Here is a 17,198-nt window from a genome sequence, read left to right as displayed (position 1 = left end):
AAATAAATAAGAAAAGCAAGCCGTGCTTTGTTTGGGATATGGAATGTTGACATGGGTTCTGTGTTCTTCACTTGAGGTGCCCAGGGATGCAATGATGTAATAATTAGGAAAGACTTCAGGGACCAGCTGTGGGAGGCGTGTAGGCCTCTTTGTGTTTTCTTATTCAATATTCAAATCCTCTCATTTGCACGTTTTTCTAACTTTGTTTTCTGATTCTTAATACTTTCTGGTAACATCCTCTTATGTTATACTCCTTTCAAGTCTGTAAAGTGATTTATTGACCTAAAATAATATATTTAATATATATATATTAAAACAATAAAATAATGTATTTATGGTCACATGTTAATATTTCTGTAAGAAGTCACTTAATTCCTCATTTTACGGGCTATTTATTTTGCATTACCTTTGTTACAAAAAAGATATTGATCATTGCACAATATAGTTATATGATTAAATGTTTGCCAATGGTGTATTTGAACAAAATGCTAGTTACCTTGAGGCAGAAGCCTCTTCCTCTAGGACCTTACCTTCTAAGGCCTTATTCTACAGTATTGCTCCTTAATGGGAAGAGGGTACCCCAGAAAATAGATTTCTTTTCTCAGTGTCCTTTTAGCCTCATTGTCCAGGCTTGTATGCATATTTGATAATTGACTGGATAGTTTAAATATTTTTCCTTTTTCCCTTTTTTTTTTTTGAGGTGGAGTTTTGCTCTTGTTGCCCAGGCTGGAGTGTAGTGGCGTGATCTTCGCTCACTGCAACCTCCGCCTCCCAGGTTCAAGTGATTCTCCTGCCTCAGCCTCCCAAGTAACTGGGACTACAGGCACCCGCCACCATGCCCAGCTAATTTTGTTTTTGTATTTTTAGTAGAGACGGGGTTTCCATGAAGGCCTACCTTAAAGTAGATCTAAAATAATTTTTTTTTTGACTGCTGGATTTCCAGTTTTCTTTCTACTTGGCCTCTCATTCCCAGACAAAATAGCAAATTCGCTAGTGAGGGAGGTGCCTCCCTCCTTCCTCTCTAAAGCCATACCCTATAATATAGCTCCTTATTGGGGCAGAGATGCCTCTAAAAAACTAGATTGCTGGCCAGGCGTGGTGGCTTACACCTGTAATCCCAGCATTTTGGGAGGCCGAGGCGGGCAGATCACCTGAGGTCAGGAGTTTTGAGACAAGCCTGGCCAACATGGTGAAACCCTGTCTCTATTAAAAATAAAAAAATTTGCCAGGCATGGTGGCAGGTGCCTGTAATCCCAGCTACTCGGGAGGGTGAGGCAGGGAGAATCGCTTGAACCTGGGAGGTGGAGGTTGCAGTGAGCTGAGATCGCGCCATTGCACTCCAGCCTGGGTGACAGACCAAGACTGTCTCAAAAAAAAAAAAAAAAAAAAAAAAACTAGATTGCTTTTCTCAGAATTCTAGATCTATTCTGGGGAAGAATATGTGTTTGACTTAATTTAGCTCTCTCAAAGCCACCTCAGGCCTACATTAGATTGAATTTTAATTACATCTCAGCTTGGTTTTAGGGGAAAGGAATGGTTATTAAACTGAATTATATATTTGTTATTTCTTCTTGCACAGTCAGTTATAGTATCTGTTGTTTTTGGTCTCCAGAACCCGTGTTTCTTTTTTTTTCGAGGTAGAGTCTTGCTCTGCCGCCCAGTCTGGAGTGCGATGGTGTGAACTTGGCTCACTGCAACCTCTGCCTCCTGGGTTCAAGCTATTCTCGTGCCTCAGCCTCCCCAGTAGCTGGGTTTACAGGCACTCGCTATCATGCCTGGCTAATTTTTGTATTTTTAGTAGAGACGGGGTTTCACCATGTTGGCCAGGCTGGTCTCGAACTCCTAACCTCAGGTGATCTACCTGCCTCGGCCTCCCACAGTGTTGGGATTACAGGCGTGAGCCACCGTGCCCAGCCTAGAACCCATGTTTCTTACACTTTACTGTTGTCTGAGAACTAGGGAGTTTGTAGAGCCTCTTCTGATACACTAGACCCCAACCTGACCTGACGCTCCCCGTCTTGAATTTCTCTATCCTTGAGTAACTGGGCCAGAACTTATCTCCCAGCTGTAAGTTAGAGGGAGAGACACATAACCATCTATTGAGTATCTGGTACAAGACCTAACAAAAATAAGTTCAATCGGTAAATTGTATTTACTTGTGTGATTCTTAATGTCTGCTGCCCACACATATGTAATGAATTTGGTGGGAACACACAATATATTCATTAACTTATATGAGAATAGGGAAGTAATCTCAGTGTACATCTTCAAATTATAAAAAATAACCATATGTACGCCATTCACCTTTGATGCCACTAGGTGTTTACTGCGCATGGTGTGCCAGATACTGCTAGGCACTGGGTTAAAAAGATGAATAAGCTTTGTAGCATCCATGTCTTTAGACAGCCCACAGTGTAACGAAAGAGGGATGCACAGACATTTCAAATTAATGATAATGGGCTATAGTAGAAGTCTGTACTGGGAGGAGATGATGGGATGAAAGAAGAGGGCGGGAGGCAAAGGGACAGAAAATGTCTTACGGAGGAAGTACCCCTGAGGTTAGTTGAAAAGTAGGAGGGTTTTGCCAGCAATTGTGAGGTGTGTGTGTCAGGGGAGCTGGAGAAGTTTTCAGATGAGAGGCTCACAAAGCGATTGAGGTGTGGGGAGAGCAAGCCCCAGGATGTATGGAATGGAATGAGATGAGATTGAGGCTGCAAGCTAGGCAGGGCCCTGTATCCCATGCTATAGGCTTTGGGGACTTGATCCCATATGTAATGTGGAGTTATTGAAGCAATTTTTTTTTGAGTAAAAACAGCCAGAACGGAAGGAAATGTACTCCATCTAATCTTATGTCTTTGAATATCTTAAGCAGACAAATGTGAGGGGAAAAAAATTGTCATTTTGTATGGTAGATAAGAGGAAGGTAACTAAAGACCTGTGAAACAAAAACATTTATTTTTTTTATTTTTTAAGACAGAGAGTCTTGCTCTGATGCCCAGGCTGGAGTGCAGTGGCATAATCTTGGCTCACTGCAACTTCCACCTCCCGGGTTCAAGCGATTCTCCTGCCTCAGCTTCCCAAGTAGCTGGGATTACAGGTGCCTGCCACCATGCCTGGCTACTTTTTTTATATTTTTAGTAGAGATGGGGCTTCACTATGTTGGCCAGGCTGGTCTCGAACTCCTGACCTCAGATGATCTGCCTGCCTTAGTCTCCGAAAGTGCTGAGATTACAGGCGTGAGCCACCACACCGGGCCCCAAAATTTATTTTAATTTCGACTTTATTTTTGGACCGTTGAACTTTCTATCATGTTGAGAATGTGAACAAATGAAGTTATACATTTAATGGGCTATATTTTTCAAAATTTATTTTCTCTAAAAATGCCCAGCTTTAGCCCTGTTTTTTTTGGAAACAGAGTCTCACTCTGTCACCCAGTCTGGAGTGCAGTGGCAAGATCTCGGCTCACTGCAGCTCCCGCCTCCCAGGTTCAAGCAGTTCTCCCTGCCTCAGCCTCATGAGTAGCTGGGATTACAGGCGCCCGCCACCACACCTGGCTGATTTTTGTATTTTTTAGTAGAGACGGGGTTTTGCCATGTTGGCCAGGCTGGTTTTGAACTCCTGACCTCAGGTGATCCACCTGCATAGGCCTCCCAAAGTGCTGGGATTACAGGCGTGAACCACTGTGCCCGGCCTGTGTAGAATGAGTTTTAGGTGTGTCTTCAATCGTAACTGACTGAAGCTGGAGTAGACTTATCCTTAAATACTGACTTTTTTGGTAAGAAATTAACAACAGTCATTACAGTGTTTGTAGGATATTTTGTTGGTTTGGTATTGTTAAATTTGGCAGTAATTTATTAAAGGCTCCCAGTATTTTCTCTTCTTTCTCAATATATATACATAATGCAAAATAATAATTATTGCTATCAGTTTTGAGATCTTACTATGTAGTGGGAACTGTGCTAAGCATGTTTTACACATAATTTCAGTTAATTATGTAACAGCTCTAAATGTTGTGGGCATCATTCCCATCTCAGGATGAGACCCTTTCAGTAAGAGCCAGTAAGTGATGGAGCCTAGATTTAAACCCAAGTTTATCACTAAAAACTTTATGCTGTTTTCAACATTTTTCTCCATACTGTAGAAAGGCATAAAAGAGGGATCATGATGGCCCTGGTGCCAGCTCCTAGAAAGGTACATCAGTCTACTCCTTACTTGTTTTTGTTTTGGTGATCACTAGAGTTGGCTTTTAGATAACGAAGCCACAGATCACAATTGCGATTTTTCTCAGAAATGCTTCACAGCTAAATACGGAATTTGGAGAGGTTGCAACCAAGTATTTGTTGTTGTAGCAACACATTGTATGTCTAGGGACTAGTTACTTTTAAACACGTTGCTTCTGATATGATTCCATACCTGAGTCTGGACTCTGAAGCCTTACTACTCAAAGTGTGAGCCACAGACAATAGCACTGGCATCACCTACATTTGTTAGAAATGCAGAATCTTAGGCTTCTTCTATACTTACTGATTAGGATCTGTATTTTAACAAGATCACCAGGTAATTCGTGTCAACATTGAAATTTGAGAAGCAACATCCTAAATAATTAAAAAGAAAAACTGACTTGGCAGCAGCAGGTTAATAGCAGATGACCCAGCAATAAGAGAAACAGTCGAATATAATCAGAGATCTGAAGACGATGAGCAATGTGCTATGATTGGAAGGCTCTGATTAGCTATCATAGTTATTGAAAGCTATCTGAGAAGTGAGGGATTTGGAACAGCTGAAGAGAATAATTAAGAATAATGATTATTAATGGGGTGAGGTGATAATGGAGACTATGACAACAGGAAGCTTTACATAGTAAATTTATAAAGATCTTGGAGAAAAGGAAGCTATATGAAGAGACTGAAGATTAAACTTCTCTGCATCTTTGCTGGGGTGAGGAGAGTGGTGTGAAAGTCATTCACATGGACTTCATCATAGCAGCTTTTGAAGGCAGAGGGGGAACTTGTTAGATGACAAAAAAGTTCTGCCATGTAATACTCAGCTCTTCGGAGAACTCTCCAAAGTGATTGACATTTCATTGATTTGAGGGTAGCAAGATATTTGCTGTTTTGTTTTGTTTTTGAGACGGAGCCTCGCTCTTGTTTCCCAGGCTGGAGTGCAGTGGGGCGATCTCGGCTGACTGCAACCTCCGTCTCCTGGGTTCAAGTGATTCTCCTGCCCCAGCCTCCCCAGTAGCTGGGACTACAGGTGCCCGCCACCATGCCCGGCTAATTTTTTGTATTTTTAGTAGAGATGGGGTTTCAGCATGGTCAGGCTGGTCTCTAACTCCTGACGTCAGATGATCCACCTGCCTCGGCCTCCCAAAGTGCTGGGGATATTTGCTGTTTTTATTTAAAAGTATTATTTATTGTTTATCTGCCCAGTAGATACAGATTGATGAAAATTTCACCATTGTTTTATTTACCTGATGGAATAGAAAGAGGACAGATGAATATATAGAGCAACTTAAAACCTATAGGCCAGGCGCGGTGGCTCACGCCTGTAATCCCAGCACTTTGGGAGGCTGAGGCGGGTGGATTGCCTGAGGTCAGTAGTTCGAGACCAGTGTGGCCAACATGGTGAAACCCTGTCTCTACTAAAAATACAAAAAAATTAGCTGAGCATGGTGGCGTGCGCTTGTAATCCAGCTACTTGGGAGGCTGAGGCAGGGGAATTGCTTAAACCCGGAAATTGCTTAAACCCGGAAGGTGGAGGTTGCAGTGAGCCGAGACTGCACTACTGCGCTCCAGCCTGGGCAACAGAGCAAGACTCCATTTCAAAAAAAGACAAATGAAAAAAACCTATAAAACTTTAGTGTAGGCTGGGCATGGTGGCTCACGCCTGTAATCCCAGCACTTTGGGAGGCCCAGGTGGGCAGATCACCTGGGGTTGGGAGTTTGAGACCAGCCTGAACGAACATGGAGAAACCTCTTCTCTGCTAAAAATACAAAATTAGCTGGGCATGGTGGCTCATGCCTGTAATCCCAGCTACTCGGGAGACTGAGGCAGGATAATTACTTGAAACTGGGAGGTAGAGGTTATAGTGAGCCGAGATCGTTCCATTGCACTCCAGCCTGGGCAACAAGAGTGAAGCTCCATCTCAAAAACAAAACAAAACAAAAAACCCCCTAACCTTTAGTGTATTACGAAACTTAAAAAATTCTAAGTAAGCTTCATTAATAGTTAATAAGCTTTATTAATGTGCTGTTTTTTATTTTGAGACGGAGTCTCATTCTGTCACCTAGGCTGGAGTGCAGTGGTGCGATCTGCAACCTCCGCCTTCTGGGTTCAAGCGATTTTCCTGCCTCAGCCTCTCAAGTATCTAGGATTACAGGCACATGCCACCATACCTTGAGAATTTTTGTATTTTTAGTAGAGACATGGTTTTACCATGTTGGCCAGGCTGGTCTTGAACTCCTGACCTCAAGTGATCTGCCCACCTCAGCCTCCCAAAATGCTGGGATTACAGGTGTGAGCCATTGTGCCTGGCTAATATGCTTTTAATGATATTAATTTTAATTAATTACTAATATATAATATAACATAAATAAATTAGTATTAATCAAATTAATCGGATTAATATTGATGAAGTTAATGTTTGACCTATATGATTATATTAATAGTATAAATACAATTTAATATTTACTAATAGTTAATAAGCCTTAATAATAAGCTTTATTAATAGATCCTGAGGTGGGAGGATCACTTGAGCCCAGGAGGTTGAGGCTATGGTGAGTTATGTAAACCAAAAACTATCTGAGACAGGTCGCAAATCAATTTAGGTTTATTTTGTCAAGGTTAAGGACAATGCCTGGGAGATGAGTGTAAACCAAGAAGTGTCTGAGACAAGAAATTGATCTTTCTCTATCAGTTTAGAAAGCCATTGCACTCCAGCCTGGGTGATAAGAGGGAAACGGTCTCAAAAAAATAAAAGTTTATTTTGCCAAGGTTAAGGACATGCCTGTGACAGCCTCAGGAGGTCCTGGTGGCAGGTGCCCAAGGCGGTTGGGGTACAGCTTGCTTTTATACATTTTAGGGAGACATAATATATCAATCAGTACATGTAAGATCTTATTGGTTTGATCTGAAAGGATGGGATAACTCGAGGTCGGGGGGCTTCCAGGTCATTGGTAGATTTAAACATATTCTGACTGGCCGTTCGTTGAAAGAGTTAGTAGAAAGGAATGTGTGGGTTACAATAAGGAGTTGTGGGAGAGGTAGGTTTTATCATGCAGATGAAGCCTCCAAGTAGCAGGCTTAGAGAGAATAGACTGTAAATGTTTCTTTTTAGACTTAAGGTCTGTATTGATGTTAACGCTGGATGGATATAATGAGGCATGTCCGATCTCCCACTTCCCGTCCTGGCCTGAATCAGTTCTTCAGGTTAAATTTTAGAGTGCCCTCCCATAGGAGGGAGTCCATTCAGATGGTTGCTGGGGGCCTTTGAATTTTATTTTTGGTTTACACAGATCTGTGCCTTTTTCCAAAGGTGATATTGAGGGCTTCACTATTTAAAGGGGGTAAGCAGGCTGGAGGAGAACAAAGGAGGGTATGGTCACATTACTGAATCCACAAATTGCAAGAGAAAAGGAGCAGAATAGTGGAATTATGTATTTCTCTGGCGCTCAGTAGATAGGCATTTTATATAAGATAAGGTGAACATAGAGTAGTTACCTGTGAGGATATTCACCCTTTCATCTGTAGCTATCTGCTTCGGAACAAAAGGAAAGGCAGCTTCTTGCATAAGTCAGCCGTCAGCTTAATTTTTTTCTTTTGTCAGGGTGAATTGGAGTCTCAAGGTTTTATTTCCTTTTCACAGCAATAATCTTTGCCACTGAATTCCAGCCTTGGCAACAGAGCAAGACCCTAGAAGGTCATATACCAGTTAAACTCCTCCATTTTGCCTCTTAATGTGCATGCTTGATCCCACTCACCCAGCTCCTGAGATCTTATTAGCAAGTTGCTGATCACAAGTTTCAGGGTTTTTTTCTGTCTGTTGGGAGACTGCCTTTCCCTGGTGCTGGCTGCAATCAATTATTGTTTTAGAGAGACAGTTAACCACTGCCTGACCATCACTTGATGGTCACCTGACATACCTCGTGGTAGGGGTTGTAACACTGTAACACTGGGACCTTGGTTGTGGTGAAACTAAGAAGGGAGGGACAGACTTTCTGCTGCTTTGGTCAAGTCATTACTAAAGCTGGCTATATTCTGTCAGGTGGAAGGCAGGTGGGCAATATACCCATGGGTAGTATTTCCTGAGACCACATTTTCTGGATACTGGTCACCCAAAGAGTGTGTAACTGGCAGAATTCCACTTCCTTGATTGTTTCTAGAGCCCTGTGTCCCTTGGAATAAATCACTTTTTAATAAGGTAATCAGTGAGGGATTGGCACTTAATTTATCATGTGATGCAGTAGCCAGCTCATTTAATAAAACTTCCTTGCAAAAGTTAGTTTCATGACCTAATGTTAGGATTTGGTTTCAGTGCACATAATTATATAAACAGGTCTTCAAATAGGTGTTGTTTTTGTAGACTGTTTAATTTTAATGCATATGTCTCTCCCCTTCCTACACTGTGTCCCACAATGTTTTAATTATAGGGTTCATCTGCTGATCGGAGTCAGTGGAGAGAACCAACCAGAACATCGGATGGCTTGTGCTCCCTTTACGAGGCAGCGTTATGTCTCTTTGAAGAGGTATGTAATAATCGTGGCTTTTGTATTAACAACTTTGTATTAAAATGCTATGGCATGTATTTATCCCTTAAAAATAATCCATTTTCTCTGGAAAAGCTACAAAAGGAAGTGGCACCAGTTGTTACCTCTAGAGAGAGGAACTGGGGTATCTAGGGTGGGAGTGGGGTGAGTAGGAGACATACTTTTCAATGTATACCCTTTCATTTATTTTGATTTTTGAATTATGTGCTGGTAACTTTAATTGAAAAAATGTTGTATTAAGTAAAACATATAGAAAAACGTACACATATATTGCTTAATGAATTATTATAAAATAAATACCCTTCTAATATGTACCTAGGTAAAGAGAGAATTTTCTTAGTCATTGCAGAAGCCCTTTCACAGCCTTGTCATAACCTCTTTTCTCCTCCCCAAAGTAACCACTATTGTGACTTTGACCACTTCCTTGCATTTCTTTATAGTTCTGTCAACCAGATGTGCATCCTTAGATACTATAGTCTTGCCCATTAAAAAAAAAAAAAGGAAAGTTTTAAATATTTTAATCTCTAGGTTCCCTCCTCCATTTTTCTTTTCCTTCAATATGTTTGCTCAGGAATCTAGGCTTTCTAGGCTGTAGCATTTCCCACAGTCTGGGTTTTACTGATAGATTACTCATGATGCAGTTCCGTATGTTTCTTTATCCTCTGTATTTCCTATAAATTGGCAGCTGGATCCAGAGGCTTGATCAATCTCAGGTGTTATGTCTTTAGCAAGGCTGTATACATGTATTCTTCCATTAGGTTCTATCTGGTTGTCTCTCTTTGTGGTATTAGCCCTTGATGCTTAATGACTATATTAATTCTTTTGTGCTTGGTTGCAAAAATATGATATTCTAATTCTATCATTTCTTTTTATTAGTGTTGGGGTGATCAGACCCAACACCAGGTCGTGGGGGTGACAAAGTCCGGTGGATTCAAAGGATTGAGAAAAAGACAGTTTGAGAGAGAAAGATGGGACACCAGGGGGCCATCGCTATTGTGGAGCCCACAAAGGCCCTGAGCTCTGGGACCCCACGGTATTTATTGGTAATCCAACAAAGAAATAGGTGGTGAGAATGCGGAGGTCAAAAGGGCAGGCGCATGGTCTACAGCTGTGATGGTTTAGCATTTATATGGAACATGTTCTGCTACTTGAGATAATGGGAATAGGAGCCTAGGAGAGCTAGAAGCAAGGAGCCAGCAAGTCTAGACACATTCGACAGGACATTATGCAAGCCCTGCCTCAGTTTCCCTCACAACACTCAGCTTTTTCCCAACAATTAGTTGCAATATATTTGTGAAGAGATTCCTTTATTGACTGATTACTCTGCTACGGTTTATATAGGAAGAGCAGAATAAATGCTTGATTCTTTCTATCTGCTCTTTATTTACCAGTTTTCAATTTAATGAATTGTCTTCCTACCATCCTCCAAACTTGGCCAATTAACTTCATTTAAAAAATATTATGGGCTGGGTGCAGTGGCTCACACCTGTAATCCGAGCACTTTGGGAGGCCGAGGCGGGTGGATTACCTGAGGTCGGGAGTTCGAGACCAGCCTGGCCAATATGGTGAAACCTCGTCTCTATTAAAAATACAAAAAATTAGCCGGGTGGGGTGGCAGACGTCTGTAATCCCAGCTACTCAGGAGGCTGAGGCAGGAGAATTGCTTGAACCCGGGAGGTGGAGGTTACAGTCAGTAGAGATCATGCCACTGCGCTCCAGCCTGGGCAATAAGACCAAAACTTCATCTCAATAAATAAATAAATAAAAAATCATTATGAACCCACAGATTTAAGCCTATTTGAGTTTCAGCACATTGAATTATTATCTGTAGTGAAGGTCATATTGTTTCATTTTTGGCTATTAGTCTCTTCAGGGTGGTTTTAAGTTATTTTAACATAAGCCTCATAATCTTTTATAGCCTCCTTGCTTTCTGATATGTTTCATTGTTTCTGGCTGATCTTACACATTTGTTGCCCCCAATCTGGAATCATCTAGCTAGTTTTCTGAAAAAAGTCCTGGTTTCTTTTATTGGAAAATGATATTTCAATACCACAATCAGGGTGCTAGAAATGCTTACTGCTACTGAGTTGGTCTTATTTCTAGGCTTTTATATTCATAGTAGACAGAGCTAGGATGTGTATACATGTGTATTTAAAGCTAAGATACCTAATGAGTTCATACTGATACTTTCAAATTCACAGCTATAGAATTTTTACTTAACCTTTACATTTATATCTTCTTCCTTTTAAACTAAGATTGCTGATTCCCAAAGATACAAGGATGAGAATTAGAATATGCCATTATTACTCATTTGTTTTAATTACATGTTACACACATAGACACATAAACAGCAGTCCTAAAATAAGACAAATAACTACTGCTGTATGATTACTGAAAAAATTAATTTCTAAAGTATGCTTTCCCTGTTTTTTAATAATTGTATTACATGTATATAGGGCATATAGTTATTATATACTCTCTGCATTTTTTTTTTTTTTTGAGACAGTCTTGCTCTGTTGCCCAGGCTAGAGTGTGCAGTGGTGTGATCATAGTGCCCTGCAGCTTCTATCTCCTGGGCTCAATTGATCTTCCAGCCTCAGCCTCCCAAGTAGCTGGGACTACAGGCGTGTGCCATCACACCTGGCTAATTTTTTTATTTTTATTTTTAGTAGAGATGAGGTATTACTATGGTTGCCCAGACTGGTCTTAAACTCCTGAGCTCAAGCAATCCTTCTACCTCGGGCTCCCAAAGTACTGGTATTACAGACGTGAGCCATGGCGCCCAGCCTGTCTCTGTGTTTTAACCTTCATTTAGTATTAGTTCTACAAATGATGTCTTATTTAATGCTCAATACTAGTCTCTGTGTCAGTGTCTATTCTTTTTGATAGTTTGAGGGTCATTCTCTAGTAGATTTCTCAATAAAGACTCATCAGAACAAGATTTCTGAGTTTTTGCATGTTGAGAATTGCTGTGCTCTTTATTCTTGAATGTCAGTGTTGATAATAATCTTTAGCTCATCTTTTCTTTAGTTCACATTTTCTTTTCTTCTTGTCTATCTTAAATATGTTACTCCATTCTCTTCTGGCATAAACTGTTACTGTCAAAGTCCAAAGGTAATCTGATTTTCTTTCCTATGTGAGCCATGCATATTTGCTGAGAAGCCCAAAGGATTTTTTTTTCTCTTTAAAGATCAGTAATTTTACTATAGAATATGTCTTGATATTATTCATGGTGGGTTGATATTCTTAGAGATGTGATAATTCAATATGTAGTTTCAAATCTTTTTTATTTCAGGAAAATGTCCCTAAATTACAGTTTCTTATTTTTATTCCTTTGATTGGGTTCTATTCTTTAGGGACTTCTATTATGTGCGTGTTGGATCTTTGCCTGATTTTAATATTTGTCAGTTTTTCTTGAATACTTTGTCTTTTTAAATTTTTTAATTTCTAAAAATGCTTTTTGTCTTTCATTACTCTTAGGGCATTATCTACTGTATTTATTTACTTTTGGGTTTCTTCTAGTTTAGTCTTCAGTTCCAAAATGATTTTTTTCTCTTATTTCTAATTCTTGAGTTATGTTACCTCATTTTTGAGGGTTTGTAATTCAGATTTCTGTTTTTCCTTTGTGTCTTTTTTTTTTTTTTTGGATGGTGTCTCTGCTGCCCGGGCTGGAGTACAGTGGCGTGATGTTGGCTCACTGCAACTTTATAATAACTTCATATGGGATTTGACCTCAATACTTTTCTGTTGCTTATTTCTACGTAGGGTTAGTTTTCCTGAACTCTTAGAATGAGGTGGGATTTAAGATGGCTTTTTAAACTCCATAGACTCCCTCCCTCTGTTTTTTTTTGTGTGTAATGTTAAAAAAAAGTGGTTTTCCAGTTTGTTCCCCTTCCCAACTTTTGTCTTGGTATTCTCTTTCCTTTCCATCTTTCCTTTCTGTTGTCCCTATCCAGTTCAATTTTTTTTCTGCCCCCAGTAGTTTTTCTCAGTGTAGGGGCTATGTCCTGGAAAGGAATCCTGGCTGGCCAGTATCAAGAGGCATGAGCCACCACACTGGCTGTGATAGACCTGTAGATGAGCAATTCTGACTCTCTTGGCCCCACTATCCTCCTTTATCTCCAGCAAAATTCCAGACCTTTTATTAGGGACTGGCAGCTGTCCTCAGATACTGTCCTCATGTTCACTGGAAAATATTTGTCTAACACACATATTATTCTATTGTTTTGGATACTATTTAAAGTATCTGACCAAGATGACCCTATCCTCTCCCATTTCATGTGCTAGCAAACTAATATGTTGACTTCTTAAATTTCTTTTATCGTTTTGCTTGATTCAGCAAAACCAAAAAACTAAAAGACAGAAAACAAATTGATAGTCACTGTAGTCAGTTAATATCTTTATTGTATTGAGTTCATACAAGTCAATTTAAAAATCTATTAAGTTCTAATAAATAAGTGAACAGAAGTTCACATCACAAAATATAGTAAACAAATAGATGGAAAAACTTTAGTTTTGCTAACAATAAAGAAATGTGAAGTTAAGATAAGGGCATCTTCCTTTTTCCTCATTTATGTTTGCCAAAAAATTTAAAAGCATGATACTTATTATGAGTATGGATTCAGTGAAATTGGTACTGGGATGGCCACTCTGGGTCCTATGCTTTTGGCAGGCAGCCTGGTGTTTTAAAAAGGCTTATGAATGGCAACAGACTTTACCATTATATTCTACAGAAATGGTAAATAAGCCATGATTTTTATTTTATATATTCAGATATACGTGTGAATGTTAATTGCTTTGTGCCTTCGCTGTTTTTAGAACAGCCTTCTTTCATACATTACTGGTGATGTATTAGTAGCACCATTTTGGAATGCAGTTTGGTATAGTATGTTTCAAGAATCATAGGATTCTTGTCTTTTTTTGAATTTCGAGTCCCATTTCTGAGGTTCTCTACTAAGGAAGTAATAAAAAGTATAGTAACAACTATATCCTTAAAAATGGCCTATATAACAAATAAATAGACTCTAAATGCCCTATTAAAGGAAAGTGGAGCCAGGTATGATTACTTGCGTGCCTGTAATCTCAGCTACTTGGGGGGCTGAGGTGGGAGGGTTGCTTGAACCCAGGAGTTTGAGTCTAGTCTGTGTAAGATAGTGAGACCCCATCTATTTAAAAAAAAAGTTGGGGGTGGGGAAGTGGTTGAGTACATTGTGATGTTTTTTACTAGATGGAATATTATCTATTCAATCATGAAGACTAGGTAGGCATGGATTTGCATGACTCTTTTGTGCAATTTGTCACTTTTATGTGTCCTCTGTGGTGACTGTGTTAAAGAATTTGTATATGAACAATTCTGGAAGGACATATATTTAAAAGGTAAAATTTATTGTATTAAGGTGTTAAGATTATCCATGGTGATTTTTTCTACTTTATTTCTTAAGCTTTGTTTTTCTACAGTGTTTTGTATGCAGTAATAAAATGTTTAGCCAAAGGATTGTGTGTCTCCCGTTTCCCACTTTTGCCACTTTATTAGCGTCTTTTAGTGGTTTATTCCATATGAGTAAATAGTCTAGTTATCTTTATTTAATAGGTTCTTTGAGCATTTGAGAGTGTTGGAAGGAAAGGCAACAGTAATTTCAGAGGATATGTATAAAAAATGCCCAGACTAAAACTGTCTTGACTATTTGTTGCATATTTTAAATTTTTAATAGGTTTGCAGAATGGCTTCTGATTATTCGAGAACATGTGCTAGCCCAGATAGCATTCAGACTGGTGATGCTCCCATTGTCTCCGAAACCTGTGAGGTTTATGTTTGGGGGAGCAATAGCAGCCATCAGTTGGTAGAAGGTACACAGGAGAAAATACTGCAACCCAAACTGGCTCCTAGTTTCTCTGATGCACAGACCGTAAGTTTTCTAAATAGCTTACAAACTGGTAGATAATCTGGTGTATATTCATGCTTATTTGCATTAAATAATATTGAGTATTTTTTAAATGAGTGAAAATTATCGATGGTTATTTCTGGTCTATATACTGCATTAGTTTTTTTCATTTTAATAGAAAAATACATTTTTGCTGGGCGCAGTGGCTCACGCCTGTAATCCCAGCACTTTGGGAGGCTGAGGCAGGTGGATCACGAGGTCAGGAGTTCACGACCAGCCTGGCCAATATGGTGAAACCCTATCTCTACTAAAAATACAAAAATTAGCCAGGCATGGTGGCACATGCCTGTAGTCCCAACTACTTGGGAGGCTGAGGCAGAAGAATAGCTTGAACCTGGGAGGCGGAGGTTGCAGTGAGCCAAGAACACGCCACTGCATTCCAGCCTGGGTGACAGAGTGAGGCTCCGTCTCAAAATAAATAAATAAATAAATAATACATTCTTAGTCCCCAGTATCCCTGACAGCATTTCCAACTTTCAAATAACTAAATTGGGATCTCGATTTTTAAAAAGTGTTAAGAATAGCAACAGACTTTACTGTTATGTTCACCACAAATGGCAAGTAAAAGTAAATAAAGGCCCGGTATGGTGGCTCACACCTGTAATCCCAGCACTTTGGGAGGCCAAGGCGGGTGGATCGTTTGAGGTCATGAGTTCCAGACTAGCTTGACCAACATGGTGAAACCCTGTCTCTACTAAAATTATTTACAAAAATTAGCCAGGCATGATGGCGTGTGCCTATAATCTCATCTACTCAGGGGGCTGAGGCAGGAATTGCTTGAACCTGGTAAGTGGAGGTTATAGTGAAACAAAATTGCACCACTGCACTCTAGCCCAGGTGACAGAGCGAGACTCTGTCTCAAAAAAAAAAGTAAATAAAAACTGGAATTTCTTTTTGCTAGATTAGCATTTCATTTTCTTATGATCACTTTTTTTTTACATTTGTAGCCCAGCTAGAACTTTCTATTTGATTATTACTTTCATTAAAATGTATTTTTTTTCAAATAGGTTTAGAATACATTTTATATGGTTCTTGCCATAATGTACCCTAAGGAATTTATAGGAAGGAAAACTTTATGTCTTGCCATTCTCAGTTATAAGAGGATATTAAGCGTTTTACTTTGTTGTTTCATTCAATCATAACCTGGACAATAACCTGGAAAGATAACATATACATGAAGAATTTGAACTCAGCAACAAAGTTGTGAGCATGAAAAGGCCATTCATGTTCTCTTAAATTTCTGTATATTCCTTAATCTCTCTGGAGAATCATGCCATATTCTGCTAAAAGACTTCCTTTGAGGCTCTTTGATAAAACCAGCCTTAAATATTATACTTTGATACTCACAGAAGTATTTTATGTTTATGATTCTTTGTTTATAGATTGAAGCTGGACAGTACTGCACTTTTGTCATTTCTACGGATGGCTCTGTTAGAGCTTGCGGGAAAGGCAGCTATGGGAGACTGGGCCTTGGAGACTCCAATAATCAGTCAACTTTAAAAAAGTTAACATTCGAGCCTCACAGATCCATTAAAAAGGTTTCATCTTCTAAAGGATCTGATGGTCACACTTTAGCCTTTACGACAGAAGGAGAAGTCTTCAGTTGGGGAGATGGTGATTATGGGAAACTGGGGCATGGAAATAGTTCAACACAGAAATATCCCAAGCTTATTCAGGGACCTCTACAAGGAAAGGTATGTGCATTCTTTTTGGTTATAAAAATAATTAGATGCATTGGTGTTGTAACTGACAATGTCGTTCAGATTTTGATGTGTTCTTTCTGCAGTTGCCCCTTCAACCCTTTGGCTTAATCTTTTGTATATCTGCTTTACAGTTTACAGAACACCTTTGTATACATTATTGAATTTTAATTCTTATATTCTTATAATTATTCTTGTAAGGTAGTTATTATCCCTATTTCACAGATAAGCAAACTGAGAGTCATTCATTTAACAAACATTTAGCACTTTTGAAGTGTCAGGCAGTATTTTAGGCATTAGACTTGTAGCAGTGAACAAGACAGATAAGGTCTCTACTTTAATCCTTTAGTCTTCAGGATAGAGATAATAAGTTAACAAGCATATACAATAATTTCAGATAATATTAAAGAAAAAAATGAGCAATAAAGATTACCTTGGGCAGGTGTGGTATTAGGTAATGAGGTAGGTCGGAGAGTGCTCTTAGAAGAGGTGGCCTCTTAGTAGAGACCTGAATGGGGAGGCATTTAGAGTACCTAAGTAATTGCCAAGGACCCACACAAATAATTGGAACCATAAGAAACTGAGCTCATATCTTCTCTTTTTATTAATCTCCCCTCCTCTCCCTTCCTCTCTTTTCTTTCTTTCTTTTTTTGTTAAGTTCTCACTTTGTCACCCAGGCCGGAGTGCAGTGGTGCTATCTCAGCCCACTGCATCCTTGATTTCCTGGGGCTCAGGTGGTCCTCCCAACTCAGCTTTCTGAGTAGCTGGGACTATAGACATGCACCACCATG

The 17,198-nt window shown here is 39.5% G+C and overlaps 1 protein-coding gene across 5 annotated transcripts in view; it reads left to right on the top strand.

Moving 5' to 3' along the window:
* Window positions 1-17,198, top strand: part of HERC1 (HECT and RLD domain containing E3 ubiquitin protein ligase family member 1) — a 289,708-nt gene that overhangs the window by 125,723 nt on the left and 146,787 nt on the right. For all 5 annotated transcript variants that reach the window (XM_055362535.2, XM_031002448.2, XM_055362534.2 and 2 more), the window contains 3 exons: window positions 8,649-8,744; window positions 14,477-14,671; window positions 16,090-16,401. In XM_055362535.2, coding sequence (XP_055218510.1) covers window positions 8,649-8,744; window positions 14,477-14,671; window positions 16,090-16,401 — 603 coding nt within the window. The remainder of the gene's footprint in view (window positions 1-8,648; window positions 8,745-14,476; window positions 14,672-16,089; window positions 16,402-17,198) is intronic.

Source organism: Gorilla gorilla, chromosome 16 (genome assembly GCF_029281585.2).
Source record: "Gorilla gorilla gorilla isolate KB3781 chromosome 16, NHGRI_mGorGor1-v2.1_pri, whole genome shotgun sequence".
NCBI classification, from domain to species: Eukaryota; Metazoa; Chordata; class Mammalia; order Primates; family Hominidae; genus Gorilla; species Gorilla gorilla.
The sequence above is the reverse complement of the archived record's forward strand: the minus strand, read 5'-3'. Positions and strand labels throughout refer to the sequence as shown.